At 49.5% G+C, this 16,909-nt stretch overlaps 1 protein-coding gene across 2 annotated transcripts in view; it reads left to right on the plus strand.

The window, feature by feature from the left end:
• LOC134396452 (class II histocompatibility antigen, M beta 1 chain) overlaps positions 1 to 8,508 on the plus strand; it is a 274,896-nt gene extending 266,388 nt beyond the window's left edge. For both annotated transcript variants that reach the window (XM_063122955.1, XM_063122956.1), the window contains exons 3-6: positions 151 to 432; positions 3,620 to 3,736; positions 6,845 to 6,880; positions 8,116 to 8,508. In XM_063122955.1, the coding sequence (XP_062979025.1) occupies positions 151 to 432; positions 3,620 to 3,736; positions 6,845 to 6,880; positions 8,116 to 8,123 (443 nt within the window). In that variant the 3' untranslated portion in view covers positions 8,124 to 8,508. The remainder of the gene's footprint in view (positions 1 to 150; positions 433 to 3,619; positions 3,737 to 6,844; positions 6,881 to 8,115) is intronic.
• The last annotated feature ends 8,401 nt before the right edge of the window (positions 8,509 to 16,909 follow it).

Below are 16,909 nucleotides of genomic sequence, written 5' to 3' on the forward strand. Positions count from 1 at the left end.
GAGCCAGCGCAGAGATGTCGGGTTGGGGTGGGGTGGGGTGGGGTGGGGTGGGGTGGGGTGTGACGGCACGTAGCGTACTGGGGGATGCACAGCCCCTGGTGACGTGGCAGAAGTGAATGCTGACCTCATCTTTTCCCTCCCTCTCTGTAGCACCCCCAAAGGTCCGCATTTTGCCCGTCACCCCTCAGAACACCCCATTTCCCATCATGCTGGCCTGCGTCGCGTGGGGCTTCTACCCCAGTGAGGTGGACATCACCTGGCTGTGGAATGGGCAGGCTGTGACCCACGGCGTGGGCCCGCTTGTGGTCTCCAGCAACGGCGACTGGACGTACCAGGCTCGGCGGACGCTGCCGGTCGACCCCCAGCGCGGAGGGACCTACACCTGCCGCGTGACCCACGCCAGCCTTCCTGGACAACTCACCACGGACTGGGGTGAGAAGGGGGGGTGGCAGGCGTGGCACTCGCTTTGGGGGCTCATGCAACAGGATGGGGGGGGGGCTGGGAGCCATTCTCCAGTTTGAACCGACCCAGGATCTTCTTTTCTTTTCTTTTTAATGTCAGGACAAAGTTATACTGCTTGTGGAACAATAACCGAAAAGGCGTGCCTCTGCTCATGTGCAGATTGTGACTACTTGGCGAGGGGAAGGGGAAAGACAATCAGCCCCCAGTTCTGGGATTGGGAGGGAAAGTTCTGGGACCATTTTCCCACCCTCAGTTTAGAAACGCCAGTGGGCAGGGAACCCCGGGAACCCCCTCCCAAAAGTGAAGGTGGTGTTTTAAAAGCGTATTTATTTATTTATTTATTTATTTATTTATTTATTACATTTATTTATTTATTACATTTATATACCGCCCCATAGCCGAAGCTCTCTGGGTGGTTTACAAAAGTTAAAAACAGTAAACAAAATTTAAAAACTTAGTGTTGTTAAATGCTGTTAAATGCCTGGGAGAAGAGAAAAGTCTTGACTTGGCGCATGAAAGATAACAGAGTTGGCGCCAAGCGAGCCTCATTGGGGAGATCATTCTGTAATTGGGGGGCCACCACTGAGAAGGCCCTCTCCCTTGTTGCCATCCTCCGAGCTTCCCTCGGAGTAGGCGCTCGGAGGAGGACCTTAGATGTTGAGCGCAGTGTACGGGTAGGTTCATGTCGGGAGAGGCGTTCTGTCAGATATTACGGTCCCAAGCCATATAGGGCTTTATAGGTTAAGACCAGCACCTTGAATTGGGTTCGGAAACGTATAGGCAGCCAATGCAAGTGGGCCAGAATCGGTGTTGTATGCTCAGATCTCCCTGCACCAGCTATCAATCTGGTCGCTGCATTTTGCACAAGCTGCAGCTTCCGGACTGTCTTCAAAGGCTGCCCCATGTAGAGGGCATTGCAGTAATCTAATTTGGAAGTTACCAAAGTATGGACAACTGAAGCTAGGTTATCCCTATCCAGATAGGGGCGTAGCTGGGCCACCAACTAGAGTTGGTAAAAAGCACTCCGTGCCACCAAGGACGCCTGAGCCTCAAGTGACAGAGACGGTTCTAGGAGAACCCCCAAGCTACAAACCTGCTCCTTCAGGGGGAGTGAAACCCTGTCCAGAACCGGTTGAACCGCCCCCATCCCTAATCTGGTCAGAAGAACCACCCTGGTGTATGGTCACCAGCAGTTACAACTGAATTTATATGTCACCAAATAGGTATACAAAGATATTTATTACATAAAAAGAATTAAAAACGGAGCACAAGCCGGGCATTTTTAATTCTTTTTGTGTGATATCTTTGTACACCTATTTGGTGACATATAAATTCAGTTGTAACTGCTGGTGACCATATGCGTTGTCTCCTTAACACTGTTTCAGGCCATAGCTAGACCTCAGGTTTATCCCGGGATCGTCCAGGGGTCAGACCTGTTCACCTAGGTGACACACAGGGGATCCAGTGCTCAGGCAGGGGCAAACCCTGGATGATCCCAGGATAAACCTTAGGTCTAGCTGTGGCCCCAGTCATTTGTGGTTTTCTGTTAAGGATAAGTGTGTTTGGGGTGTGTGTGTGTGTGACATTTTAAAGCGTTCCAAAGGTGCTAATCTACTGAACTGAGAGGTTGGGCTTCTTTCCTCTTTCCCCAGAGACTGCTGAAATGGCTACATAAACTTGCAAAAGCTAATTTACCCAGAGACTTGAGTAGGGTGGGGAAATATGGGGTGGGGGGAATGGAAAATGGCGCAGGTAGAAAGGGACGAAGCTCAGCTTTTACCTCTTGCGTGGTCGACTCAAGACCCACCCCTTCACGGGAGAGGCGTGCGCAGGGGGTGTGCCAGGTGTGCCCAGCCAGGCTCTAGAACATCAGAAGAGCCCTGATGCTGGATCAGACCAAGGGTCCATCTAGTCCAGCACTCTGTTCACACAGGGGCCAGGCAGCCGTCGGCCAGGGATGAACAAGCAGGACATGGTGCAACAGCACCCTCCCACCCATGTTCCCCAACAACTGGGCTACCACGTATTTTTAAAGTAAAGTTTAGGTGTTAATTTTTTTTTAAAAAAAAGTTGAGTTTCTTTAGTTTGCTGAAACAAAATAATGTCCTTTATTGTTGAGTATTCAATAAATGTTTGCCTTTTTAAAAAACAAGCCTCTGGGTCCACATCCTGGCTGAAATTTAAGAGGGGTAAATGCCAAGTTCTACATTTAGGAAATAGAAACGAAAGGCACAGTTACAAGATGGGGGACACTTGGCTCAGCAATACTACAAACGAGAAAGATCTTGGAATTGTTGTAGATCGCAAGCTGAATAGGAGCCAACAGTGCGATATGGCTGCAAGAAAGGCAAATGCTATTTTGGGCTGCATTAATAGAAGTATAGCTTCGAAATCACGTGAGGTCCTGGTTCCTCTCTATTCGGCCCTGGTTAGGCCTCATCTAGAGTATTGCGTCCAGTTCTGGGCTCCACAATACAAGAAGGACGCAGACAAGCTGGAGTGTGTTCAGAGGAGGGCAACCAGGATGATCAGGGGTCTGGAAACAAAGCCCTATGAAGAGAGACTGAAAGAACTGGGCATGTTTAGCCTGGGGAAGAGAAGATTGAGGGGAGACACGATAGCACTCTTCCAATACTTCAAAGGTTGTCACACAGAGAAGGGCCAGGATCTCTTCTCGATCCTCCCAGAGTGCAGGACACGGAATAACGGGCTCAAGTTAAAGGAAGCCAGATTCCGACTGGACATCAGGAAAAACGTCCTGACTGTTAGAGCAGTGCGACAGTGGAACCAGTGACCTAGGGAGGTTGTGGGCTCTCCCACTCTGGAGGCCTTCAAGAGGCAGCTGGACAACCCTCTGTCAGGGATGCTTTAGGGTGGATTCCTGCACTGAGCAGGGGGTTGGACTTGATGGCCTTGTAGGCCCCTTCCAGCTCTGCTATTCTATCATTCTATGATTTTATGATCCTAATGAAATGTGCTGCGCACAGCTATGGAGACACCCCATTAGTATAGGTACGTAATTACTGGATGTCTGTTAGAGCAGACTGTTAGAGCAGTCTGTTAGAGCAGGCCCCTTCCAACTCTGCTATTCTATGATTCTATGATTCTAATTAATATCCCCTCCTTCCCTCCCCCCAACTCCTCTCTTCCTCCCCAGTGCCCGGCCTGTCTGTGGAGAAGAGGCTGAAAGCGGGGGTCTCCTCGGCTGTGCTGGCCCTGGGCATCTTGGTCTTCGCTATAGGTGTCACCTGCTTTAGGAAGAGAGTGTCAGGAGGTAAGAGCAAGAGGGAAGAGGGAGCGCAACTTTGTGAGCTAGGAAGCACTTTTGTGTAACGTACCAAAGGGCAGGATCATTTTCTGTGGATCTGATAGTTTTCAAAGGCCTCATTCTCTTGGAGTGGGGGAAACCCACGGGGGTGGGGGAGGCTATATCACTCCTGGTTGCAGACAGGGGCTTGTATGATGGAATGTGACCTGCCCTCCCCTCCCCCAAATTCCCTGCACATAGAAAAAAAGGATATCAGGGAGAGGGAGAGGCCTGAAGCCCTGGCTTACCATGTGCAGGGAATTTTGTAGGACGGAGCTGTCAGTCATGTAAGCCCCCTTACCTGCTCTCTGGAGTGGTATAGCCCTCTTGTGGGAAAAGCCAGAGGAACACAAATTAATTTTCATGCAAAAAAGAAAGGGGTGTTAAAAAAAATCTTTACCAAAATTAATACACACTGAATTGCGTGAATTAATTTAGCAGTTTCTGCCAATCGCGTGTGTGTGTGTGTGTGTGTGTGTTTGTGTGTGTGTGTGTGTACACTCTCTCTCTCACACACACACACACACGCACAAGCTAAGGAAGCCCCCTCCCCCTAACTATTTATTTATTCATTTATTACATTTTTATACCGCCCAATAGCCGAAGCTCTCTGGGCGGTTCAACTACTGGAACTCGTTGCCTCTCCCCAGTTTGAGAAGGTTCCATTGATAAGCACTCTTTGAATCCGATTCTGGAGCCAACTGTGAATCCACCTAATAGTTGTTCCATCTAGCCCACTTTTAGCTAGTTTGTTAATCAGAATATCATGGGGCGCTTTGTCAAAAGCTTTGCTGAAGCCAAGATATATGACGTCCACAGCGTTCCCACGGTCCACAAGGGAGGTTATCCTATCAAAAAATGAGATCAAATTTGTCTGACAGGACTTGTTCTTGACAAATCCATGTTGGCTTCTAGTGATCACCGCATTGATTTCAAGGTGTTTACAGATTGACTTCTTTATAATCTGCTCCAGAATTTTCCCAGGGATGGATGTCAGACTGACTGGTCTGTAGTTCCCAGGTTCCTCTTTTTTGCCCTTTTTGAAGATAGGGACAACGTTAGCCCTCCTCCAGTCGTCCGGCACCTCACCCGTCTTCCATGATTTTGCAAAGATAATAGACAGAGGTTCTGAGAGTTCTTCCGCTAGCTCCTTCATTACTCTAGGATGCAGTTCATCGGGCCCTGGAGACTTGAACTCATTCAAGGAAATTAGGTGTTCTTTGACCGTTTGTTTATCAATTGCAAACTGTAATCCTGCCCCCTCAACTTCTGCTTCACTTTTTCCAGGGGGGTCATAGACCTGCTTTTGGGAGAAGACTGAGGCAAAGTAGGAATTGAGCACTTCAGCCTTTTCTTTGTCGTCTGTTATCAATTTGCCATCCTCATTAAGCAGTTGAACCATCATTTCTTTCCTCTGTCTTTTACTACTCACGTATCTGAAGAAAGCCTTTTTATTGCTTTTAGCATCCCTCACTAATCTCAGCTCATTCACAGCTTTAGCCTTCCTGACGCCATTTCGGCACTTCTGCACCACCTGTCTGTACTCTTCTTTTGTAGCCTGGCCTTCCTTCCACTTCCTATATGTATCCTTTTTCGTTTTTGGGTCATCTCTAAGCTTTTTGTGGAGCCACATTGGTTTCCTCTGTTGTCTTCTATCTTTTCTCCTTGTTGGAATTGTTTGTAACTGTGCCTTTAAAATTTCCTTTTTTAAATACTCCTACCCATCCTGCACTCCTTTTCTCATTAGGCTCCCTTGCCACGGGACCTTACTTATTATAGTTCTGAGTTTATTAAAATCAGCTTTCCTAAAATCCAGAGTACGTGTATGGCTACGCTCGACTTTTGTCTCCTTCATAATCAAGAATTCAAGTATGACGTGGTCACTTTCCCCCAGAGTTCCCGTAACTGCCACTTTATCCACTAAGTCATCCCTATTGGTCAATAACAAGTCAAGGATTGCCGATCCTCTAGTTCCTTCCTCCACTTTCTGTAGGAGAAAGTTATCACCCATACATGTCAGGAATTTCTTGGAAGGGCCGCCTTTGGCAGTAATGGTCTCCCAACAGATATCAGGGTAATTGAAGTCCCCCATCACTACTACATCACACTTCCTTGAAACACTGGCAATTTGTTTCTCAAAAGTTTCGTCCTCGTCTTCTCCTTGATTGGGTGGTCGGTAGTAGACTCCGATTATCATGTTCTTTTTATTCCTAGCCCCATTTATTTTAATCCAGACGCTCTCGATGGGGCTCCCAGTCTGATCTGCCTGTATTTCTGTGCAGGGATTGGTATTTTAAACATATAGTGCAACTCCACCTCCCTTTCTATTTCTTCTGTTCTTTTTGAACAAGTTATATCCTTCAATTGCTATATTCCAGTCATGGGAGTCATCCCACCAAGTTTCAGTTATACCTATCAAGTCGTATTTGCCTTCGTGTAATAAGAGTTCAAGTTCATTCTGTTTGTTTCCCATGCTCTGGGCATTAGTATATAGACATCGAAGACCATGTGTTTTATAGTCTGGCTTTGTTCCTACCTTGTTGCGGACACTATTTTGGGGCACTATTGGAGCCGTTCTCTGTACTGTGGTGCATGGGCCTTCATCCCTTGTTGCCTCAAATCTCCCGTGCGTCTTCTCCTTCTCAGCAAGAAACCGAAACTAACTTTCCTGGCTACACTGAGAGGGATTTTTTTACATGCTTCAACTTCACGGAGGATTCATAATACTGCTAATGAGATTTACTCACTTTATCATGCCAATCATACGGAGATAAATGCATTTCTAGGCTTCAGACATCTGGAGCTTGGAAGAACTTTACTGCATCATTCGACTGCTAGGCTCCGCCCCCTGCATTTGTTATTTCTTAGAGCCCAAGGTGAGGCAGGAAGGGATGCTCACCTGGCAAGCCTCAGAGGCTACCTGGAAATAAAAAAATACATCTGCTTGGCTGTGGCTGATTTCTCTTGGCTGGGGCAAGGGGGGCGTCTCTGTGGGGGCACCGGCAGCCTGCCCCTCCTTGGGGAAGACTCAGAAATGTCTCTTATTAACTCCCCCCTTCTTTTTCCTCCATCCAGGTTACCTTCCTCTCGATGGCAGCAACTACCCTGAAGGTAAGCACCGAAAATGCCCGTCCCTTCCAGAACCGTTGAAAGGGCTTCATTCTGGGCCTTGGCAAAGCCCCCTCCCCTGGCAGACTCGCGCCAACGATCAGTCAACAAAGCTTTCCTGCTTGCCCCCGGCATGTTAGTGGGCTGAATTGTGGGGGTATGGGGGGGGAAGCTTTAACACCCACCCACCCTGGGGGGGCACCATGGTCCTGAGGCACGTCAGCGCCACATGTGCTTACACAAAAGTAAACCAGCCTGAAGAGCAAGGCTACACGTGATGAGGAGAATGTTTAGCTCAGCCGCGGGTCTCCGTCTATTCCGGCATCTTGTCTCCAGCAGTGTCAGCCCAGTGCTTCTGGTTGAGCTCTCCCACCCGCTCCCTTTCGTCTTCACAACAGCCCTGCAAGGTCAGCCAGGTCAAGACGTAGCCTAAATCAGTGGTTCCCAAACTTTTTCAGGTCACCGCCCCCTTGGGTCCACAAACTCATGCCCAGTGCCCCCTACCCTACCCTATAAAAATCATTATTCAGAACAGCGGTTTTCAAGGACCCGCCAAGGAAGATAATCACAATAAAATCCAAAACAGTAACAATTAATTTATTTATTCGAAATCCAATTACATTTTTTAGTTTATTCAATTTAACTTGATCCAGTGATATCATCTTTTCAAAGTCTGACAGTCATTTAGCAAGGATATTAGAGATCACATTGAGTAACTAAGGTAGAGTACCTCACTGTTCTGTAAATTCTTCATGTGATGGACGGGCTTGAGGAAGGGATGCCAGTTTCCCAATGTCTGGTTTAAAGTCACTTAACCTGAGTCTTAAATCACCACGTTCAGTAATCTGGAGTCGATTTCTTTGCTTGGAGAGAAGTAGGCAGACCACACGAAAACCACGTTCCACCAAATAGGATGTTGGAAATGCAACCAGGAGCTTCTGAACCACTCTCCATAGTGCAGGAGAGCGACCAGAAATTTCCTTCTGTAACCAAAACTCCTGGTATGGAAAAGACCACTTCGAGCGCCCCCTTGCCTCTTAACACCCCCCTATGCAATCCCACCACCCCCAAGGGGGCGGTACCCCCCACTTTGGGAACCCCTGGCCTAAATCAATGCAGCCGCAGCGTGGGAACTTGGGCGGAGGGTCTCCCTGCTCGAAGCCCACCACTGCCAAAGCCCTGTCCTCAGTGCTCCGCCGCCATTTCTGTAACGCCTCCTGTTTCGCCGCCTCCCACAGGTCGCTAGCTGCACAGCTCCCCCCAGACCCTCTGCGCCATCTGCTGCTCCTCCTACCCTAGAGAGGCCCAAAGTCTGCGACCGTCTTTGCCCACCGAAAGACCACCTCGTGGACCTCACCACAGCCTCAGAGCTGGAACCGCCGGCGGAGTATCAAGGCTTCCACATCCTAGCAGCAGATGGTGGGCCGGAAGGACCCATCCCAAATGCCCACACCCGTCTTGGGGGGCCCTCTCCTTGATTCTGCCCCTCACCCCCCCTCGCTGAGTCCCATTTTTACCCCCACCGTCCTCATCCTCCTTTTCCAGAGGTCCCAGTAACTGCACCAAACCTCTTTCAGTTTTGATCATGGTGGCGCTTGCAAAAATAAACACTCAGACATCTCTTGGACACACGCCAGCGTCCTCTCTTCTTTCAAGGGCTGAGACACAGGTTATTGGGAAGCCGGGTGTCACGGAGGAGAAGCAGGGGCTAAAAGCCGGCCAAGGTGCTGCACCCTGGCTCAGTAGGAAAGCTCCCCGGTTCGACCCCTGGCAGCATCTCCAGACAGAAATCCTTCCTGAAACCCTGGAGAGCCGCCGCTGCCAGTCCGTGGCTAGGTTCACACAACCCGCTAATCCGCCATGGGTTATCAGCTTGTCTGAACGCGTCACGTGTTAACATTAGTGCGACAATGGAACCCATGACCTAGGGAGGTTGTGGGCTCTCCCACCCTAGAGGCCTTCAAGAAGCAGCTGGACAACCATCTGTCCGGGATGCTTTAAGGCATTGAGCAGGGGGTAGGACTAGATGGCTTTTTAGGTCCCTTCCAACTCTACTATTGTATGACGGGATGAGATTGGTAAAATTGATGCAGAATTCTTGATTCTGACTCGAAATTGAATCATAGAATAGTAGACTTGGAAGGGACCTACAAGGACATCTAGTCTACTCCCTCTCCCAAGAAAAAGTGTGTGTCTGTGTGCGTGTGCCCAAAGGAAACTTCAACAGGTACAAAACAGGGCAACACAGTTACTAACAGGGACTGGTCGACAAGACCACATCACGCCAGTCCTTTTCCAGCTTCATTGGCTGCCAGTCCAGGTCTGGGCCCGATTCAAAATGCTGGTATTAATATTTAAAGCCCTAAACAGCTTGGGGCCAGCCGTTCCTTCAACAGCAATTGCAAAATACTTTGCAGCTTTTATTTCTTCAGTAACGCTCTTTTGCAGAAATGATCCACAGATTTTGCACAAATGATTCCACGGAATCGCTTGATCTCGCCTTTTGTGATTGCTCTCAGCCCCATACCTAGGGAGGTTGTGGGCTCTCCCACACTAGAGGCCTTCAAGAGGCAGCTGGGCAACCACCTGTCAGGGATGCTTTAGGGTGGATTCCTGCATTGAGCAGGGGGTTGGACTTGATGGCCTTCTAGGTTCAATCGCAGCTTTTAAAGCTCAGCTAAAAACCTTTCTTTTTCCTAAAGCTTTTAAAACTTGATTTTGTTCTGACTTTTATACTGCCTGTTTGGTGCATTCTCTTCCCCTCATTGTTTTATTATGATTTTATTAGAATGTAAGCCTTTGCGGCAGGGTCTTGGTATTTATTGTTTTACTCTGTACAGCACCATGTACATTGATGGTGCTATATAAATAAATAAATAAATAAATAAATAAATAAATAAATAATAGGCCCCTTCCAACTCTGCTATCCTATGATTCTAAGATTCATTCGTGTTCTTTTGTCTCATCTCTACTGAGGTAGCCCCCTCCTAATCGTAGGCCCATGCCCACTCGCCCCACGTCCAGGACCGATGCTACCATAGAGGCAACTGAGGCGGCTGCCTAGAGCACCAAGCTAAGAGGGGTGCCGGGCACAGTGCAGCACTTATGTGCGTTGGCTGTGAGCCAGCCTGGCCTGAGGATTCAGCTGGGCCTGGGTGGGCAAGATGGCGCCCCGCGCCCGCCCAGCCAAAGCGAAGCCAGGGACACTGGGGTGGGGGGTGGGACGGCTCCACGTTCGGACTTCTGGGACTTCTGGAACATGCCCGGAAGAGAGAGAGAGAATGTATGGGTGCATGGGGTCTTTGAGTGAATGCATGTGTTCATATGTGTGTTTGTTTGGAGTGAGTGATGCTGAGTGTGTGTGCTCGTGTGTGTGAGTTGGGGAGGATGATTTGGAGGTGATATTCCTATTAAATAATGCATTTTAGACCCATAATTCCTTTCCAATTTGTTTGCTATAATCGGCATGACATATTTCTTGCACTTTAAAATAAATGTAGCAGTTTCAAGTTTTGTGCTTCTTGCTTTTTTTCCAGGAAACATGTTTTTAAAAATCAAAGCTGTCATTTTTGGGGGTGGGTCGGTGGGTGAAAGTAGCTCACCTTGCCTAGGGCGCAAAATAGCCTGGCACCGGCCCTGTCCCCACGCCCAGCCCTGTGGGGGGGGGGCTCCTAAGCCCCGACCCCCTGGGTCTGCATCCCTCTGAGTAGAGGAAGAAGTTCTTCCAGGCGCCCGCCCCGTCGGTCCGGCCTGGGCAAGGGGGCTGGCCTTGGCCCGCTCCGCGCTCGCCTCGCGTGGCCCCCGTGGGCCAGGCGCCCGGCGCGCTTTCAGCCCCCGCGGCAACAGCCGTTCGCCGGGTTGCAGCGCGCGGGGCGCTTCCCACGAGCCAGCGGGGCGTCGGCCGTCTGCAAGCGCTCCCGCGGCGCGTCGGGGGTTTCCAGCGCAGAGCGAGTTGGAGCCGCGGGTGGCGCAGGAGCTGCGCGGCGGCGCCTTGGGCTCCCTCGCCCCAGACTCCTCCGGAGGAGGACGCGCGTTGCCCGCGGGCGGAAACACGGGTGGAGGGGCTCCCTCCCGGCCCCCCCCAAAAAAACCTGGATGGGGGCTTCTGCTGATGCCGCTCTGGTGAGATCGACAAGCGCGGACTTCCAGCGACCGGGGCTGGAAAGAACTCCGGCCGGGGTGAGCAGTGGCGCGGAGTAAAGCTCCCTGCAAAATTGGGTCCAGAGAAGTTCCCGAGGCTTCGTTTTTCTGCGGAAAATCACATTGGGTGGGCTTTAGGTTTTTTCCCTTATACATTTCAGGTCAAACACGTGTGGTGTATTAAGGCCGGGGGGGGGGGATTAACACACGGGGCACCTTTTTTTTTTTTTAATCACTAAATCCAAGTAAAACATCTGCAAAATTTAACCACTCTGTAGACTGAAAAACGTCCAATGCAAATTATACTAACTTGCATAGGGAAAATTGATGGCAAACTCACACCACTGCTATCATGATGGAGAGAGCATACATTTTTGGTGTTTAGCTGACGCGTTTTGCACACAACCGGCTGAACTCCTACACTAGCCTTTCCGGGGTTTCCAGTGTTCCTTCCATGAAAACTATCTCATCTATTGCATTGCTCACATTCTGCATATGTAAACCTCAACTCCTGTGGTTTAAGTTGCGGCTAGTTTAGAAAGCGCTGCAAACGGAGCCCCGGGGTCTCCCCCTGCCCTTAGCGGGCCTCGGGCCTGTCTGAACGCGCTCGCGTCCTGCTCTCAGGCTGGGATGTTTGCATCGCGTGTTTGCACCTGCAAAACTCTCTCCTTCCCCTGCAAAGGAGCCCGTGAGTTCAGCAAAGAGCCCCCCCCCCAGGGCAGGAGCAGAGAAGGGCCTGTTTAGCCTGGAGAAGAGAAGATTGAGGGGAGACATGAGAGCACTCTTCAAATACTTCAAAGGTTGTCACACAGAGGAGGGCCAGGATCTCTTCTCAATCCTCCCAGAGTGCAGGACACGGAATAAGGGCTCAAGTTAAAGGAAGCCAGATTCCAGCTGGACATCAGGAAAAACTTCCTGACTGTTAGAGCAGTGCGACAATGGAATCAGCTACCTAGGGAGGTTGTGGGCTCTCCCACACTAGAGGCCTTCAAGAGGCAGCTGGACAACCCTCTGTCAGGGATGCTTTAGGGTGGATTCCTGCATTGAGCAGGGGGTTGGACTCGATGGCCTTGTAGGCCCCTTCCAACTCTGCTATTCTATGATTCTATGAAGGGAGACAGCCAAGGGCAAGGGGGCAGGGGGTGGGTGGAAAGAGACAGATAGAGCCCCCTGCCCCCCCCCCCGGGGGGAGGATAACCCACTGGGGCCCTCCAGGAGACCCAGGCCTTGCACCTCTGCCCCTCCCCATAAATAGTGAATCTGGGAAGGGAAGACTGGATAAAGGGAGGGGGGGCTGGGAGCTTCAGAAGCATAAAGATCTTGGGTGTGGGAGGAATCCCATCTATCACCAAAATGCTTTTAGGGTGCCGTTTTTCCATTGCATTTTTTGTTTCCTCCCCGTTTTAAACTGCGTGAATAACTCCCCTGGTGCATCTTTTCCTTGGGACGGTGTAAAAGCCAGAAGGAACGGGCCCTTTATATTAAAACCATACCAAACCACATACCTTTTAGGCCCCTTCCAACTCTGCTATTCTATGATTCTAAGTGGGAACAACAGACGACATGACCCTCATAGGAGACAGGACGTGGCTCCAGCCTACTTGGAGAACGAACCCAGATGGCTCTACCAGGAGGAATGTGGAAAGCCACGAGCAGCGCTGAAGAAGCCGGGAACACCCCCCCCCCCCCGGAGTCACCGGGCACCTTCTGTCTGAGCCCTCTTTCTCAGAAGGAGTTTACCCCATCTGTAAAATGGGAACAATTCCTACCCCCCTCCCAAGCCTGTTGAGAGGGGAGAATGCAAGAGGGCAGGAAACTCCTTTGCTTGGTAAACCAGAAACGGTTGTTCTTTGCCTACCTGTGTGGATCGGTTCCCCTGAACTACTGTTACCATCCATTTATCCAAAGTAACAGGAAGGGGAGCACCTCCTCCCCATTTCAGCACGTGCAAAAGGTTAAGAAGAGTTTTTTTAAAAAAAAGCCCAGACATGTCGGCTGCAAATGTTGGGAAACAAATCACACAACCAGGATGAGGCAGGTGTAAATCTCCAGTAGAGCTGGGCGATTTACGCACACACACACACACCCCGATGTCTTAGTGTACAACTCCCACAATCCCGCACCACTGGCAATGCTGGCACCAAGGTTGGGAAGCGCCCATGTTTCTCACCCCTGAGCTACAGCTTTGAGTAGGGGCTGGACTAGATGGCCTCTAAGACCCCTCCCAGCTAAAAAATGTGATAACCCAGACATGATAAAAATAACAATAAATTAGAATGAGACATTTAGGAGCTTCATATAGCTATCATAACTAGCACCCAGTGATAGTCTTCTCTCAAACAATGCAGCATTTTGAGATAGCAAATCCCACAATTCTACTTTGTGAAGAGAAGATCGAGGGGAGACATGATAGCACTCTTCAAATGCTTGAAAGGTTGTCACCCAGAGGAGGGCCAGGATCTCTTCTCGATCCTCCCAGAGTGCAGGACACGGAATAACGGGCTCAAGTTAAAGGAAGCCAGATTCCGGCTGGACATCAGGAAAAACTTCCTGACTGTTAGAGCAGTGCGACAATGGAATCAGCTACCTAGGGAGGTTGTGGGCTCTCCCACACTAGAGGCATTCAAGAGGCAGCTGGACAACCCTCTGTCAGGGATGCTTTAGGGTGGATTCCTGCATTGAGCAGGGGGTTGGACTCGATGGCCTTGTAGGCCCCTCCCAACTCTGCTATTCTATGATCTCCTCTCCTTCCTGCATATGGTGTGTGTGGACAAGGGGTTGCCACAACCCCTTGTTGCTTGTGGACCAGTTAAAGTACTCCACAACTCCCTGGAGCCTAAAGAGAGGAAACAGCCCCCTCACGGGCTTCCTGCATCACTCTCTGCAAGACAGAGATTTGCATCTGGGACTCAGATGGCCAATAGCAAGACACGTTCTGATACAACCCTTAGACCAAAATAAAAATATCGAATATGCAAATTTCAGCATGAAAATAGAACGCCAAGAAAAGCCAGCCATACCTGAGAGGCCCTCAGATCATGGCTAAGTCCCGAGCGCTGGGCTGTAGCTTCTGCTATGAATACAGGAGGTTCAAACCCCACCAGCTGCCCCCCATATTCTAATGGGCTTCCTCAAAGTCATAGAATCAGAGTAGAGTTGGAAGGGGCCTACAAGGCCATCGAGTCCAACCCCCTGCTCCATGCAGGAATCCACCTCAAAGCCACCCTTTTTTCCACCCTCTTGCCCAAAGGAAGTCCCCCCCCCCCAAGAACAACAGATGCATGAAGTAAGATCCTAAATTTTTAGCTATATATACATCGGGGGCGGGGGGGATGGAGATACCTAGAAAGGGAACCTTCTCAAACTGGGGAGAGGCAATGAGTGGGGTCCCGCAGGGCTCAGTCCTGGGCCCAGTGCTCTTCAACATTTTTATTAATGATTTGGACGAGGAGGTGCAGGGAACGCTTATCAAATTTGCAGATGACACAAAATTGGGTGGGATAGCTAACACCCCGGAAGACAAACAAACTTCAAAGTGATCTTGATAGGCTGGAGTGCTGGGCTGAAAACAACGGAATTAAATTTAATAGGGATAAATGGCAAGTTCTACATCTAGGAAATAGAAACCAAATGCAGTTACAAGATTGGGGACACTCGGCTCAGCAATACTACAAACGAGAAGGATTTTGGAATTGTTTTAGATCACAAGCTGAGTAGGAGCCAACAGTGCAATGTGGCTGCAAGAAAGGCAAATGCTATTTTGGGCTGTATTAAGAGAAGTATAGCTTCCAAATCACGTGAGGTCCTGGTTCCTCTCTATTCGGCCCTGGTTAGGCCTCATCTAGAGTATTGCGTCCAGTTCTGGGCTCCACAATTCAAGAAGGACGCAGACAAGCTGGAGCATGTTCAGAAGAGGGCAACCAGGATGATCAGGAAACAAAGCCCTATGAAGAGAGACTGAAAGAACTGGGCCTGTTTAGCCTGGAGAAGAGAAGATTGAGGGGAGACAGGATAGAACTCTTCAAATACTTGAAAGGTTGTCACACAGAGGAGGGCCAGGATCTCTTCTCGATCCTCCCAGAGTGCAGGACATGGAATAAAGGGCTCAAGTTAAAGGAAGCCAGATTCCAGCTGGACATCAGGAAAAACTTCCTGACTGTTAGAGCAGTACAACAATGGAACCTGTGACCTAGGGTAGTGGTAGGCTCTCCCACACTAGAGGCCTTCAAGAGGCAGCTGGACAACCCTCTGTCAGGGATGCTTTAGGGTGGATTCCTGCATTGAGCAGGGGGTTGGACTCGATGGCCTTAAGGAGCCCCTTTCAACTCTGCTGTTCTATGATTCTAAGTTTTAAAATATAATGTTAATTTCATGAGCAAACTAAGTTAGACATAAAATAACTTTAGGAACAGAAAGGGCTGCTTTGTGTTCCTAAAGCAGCTCTCCTCACCCTGGTGCTCTCCAGGTACTACAATGCCCAGCATTCCTGACCACGGGGCATGCTGCCTGGGGCAGATGGGAGCTGAAATCCAAAATATCTGGGGGGTCTCAGGTTGGGGAAGGCTGTCTTAAAGCCACAAAGTGACTTTGGATCTGCAAAGAGCGCTAAAAAAAAAAAGTATTGCTTATTTTCCATTTTTCTAGCATTTTGGTTCTTTTCAGGGGTGTGTGTGTATGGCCTGGAGGCTGGCAAAGCATGGCTGCCTGCAAAGGCTTCTGGGTGAATGGCTGCTTCTGCTTCTAAGCTTGCAAACTGTTGTGCTCTTTGTGTTATGGGACAGAGAACGCAAAAGCCCAATTTACAGTGATCGCATGAGAACCTCAGGTGTCTTATCTATGTAGCCTGGTACTGTAACTGGAGGCTCTAATGAGCTGACATTCCAGCCTCTTCATCCAATTAGTAAGTGCACCTGGGTGAAGAGGATCCTTGTGTGTGTCAAAGAAGTGCCAAGTAATGCCCTGTTTATCAGCAACGATGTAGACTTATGCTATAGATTCTTATGATGAGAAGAGCTGCTTTGTTATTAACAACATGCAATTACACACTGAAGCTTAACTTGGCAGCAATGCCAAATTCAGTTATGCTATCATTGTTCTTGTGCCCAGGGATCGGGGGTCCAGATTTTGACGAAGGGTCTTTTGTGCAGGAAGCTTCCGCAGTCTGGGCCACTTTTATTGGGATATGCCTGAATGTGCTGAAAATTATGCCAATAAATTTAGTCTTCTTGTAAGCAAACCTGTGAGTCTGGCTACTTCTGTCTCCCTGGTAACCCTGAAAATAACCTGGAGCTCACGGCCGGAGCTGGAAGGATTGATACTGGGGGGGGGGGGGAGACTTTTCCCACCCATGGCCTCAAAATGTCCAGACATTTTACATCTCCAGTGACACCAGAAGTAAACGACACACAAGGACAGGCAGAGACAATGATGTTGTCAGGGTTACCAGGCGATGACACACATATCCTGCCGCTGGCATGCTAATTCACAGAATTCGTGTGATAAACACCCGTTATCTTGATTCAAGCCAGAGGGGACAGAATTGAATTTCCTGATGAAACTGTGAACTCCGCTAAAGTTTCTTTGTCCCAGGCCTGTCCATTCCACGCCCACCCACACAAACGTGCCCATGTGTCCAGTCTGCCCAACTGCCTTCCACGCATCGGACGAAGCGGACTGCAGTCCACAGAAGTGAATGCCGTAATAAAAGCGTTTGCTTCACGCTGCAACACATGACGATCGTGCTGCAGCTTGTGAAACCCTTTGGGGGGGGAAGCAACATTCCCCCCAAAGTTACTTTCCTACCCTGTGGTAGCTTTTGGCCTCTTGCTGGAAGTTCGTATTGAGGAATCAGCTATTTGTTCACAAGCAGAGTTGGTGAGTCCATGTAGCCAT

The sequence above is a fragment of the Elgaria multicarinata genome, chromosome 3 (assembly GCF_023053635.1).
Source record: "Elgaria multicarinata webbii isolate HBS135686 ecotype San Diego chromosome 3, rElgMul1.1.pri, whole genome shotgun sequence".
NCBI classification, from domain to species: domain Eukaryota; kingdom Metazoa; phylum Chordata; class Lepidosauria; order Squamata; family Anguidae; genus Elgaria; species Elgaria multicarinata.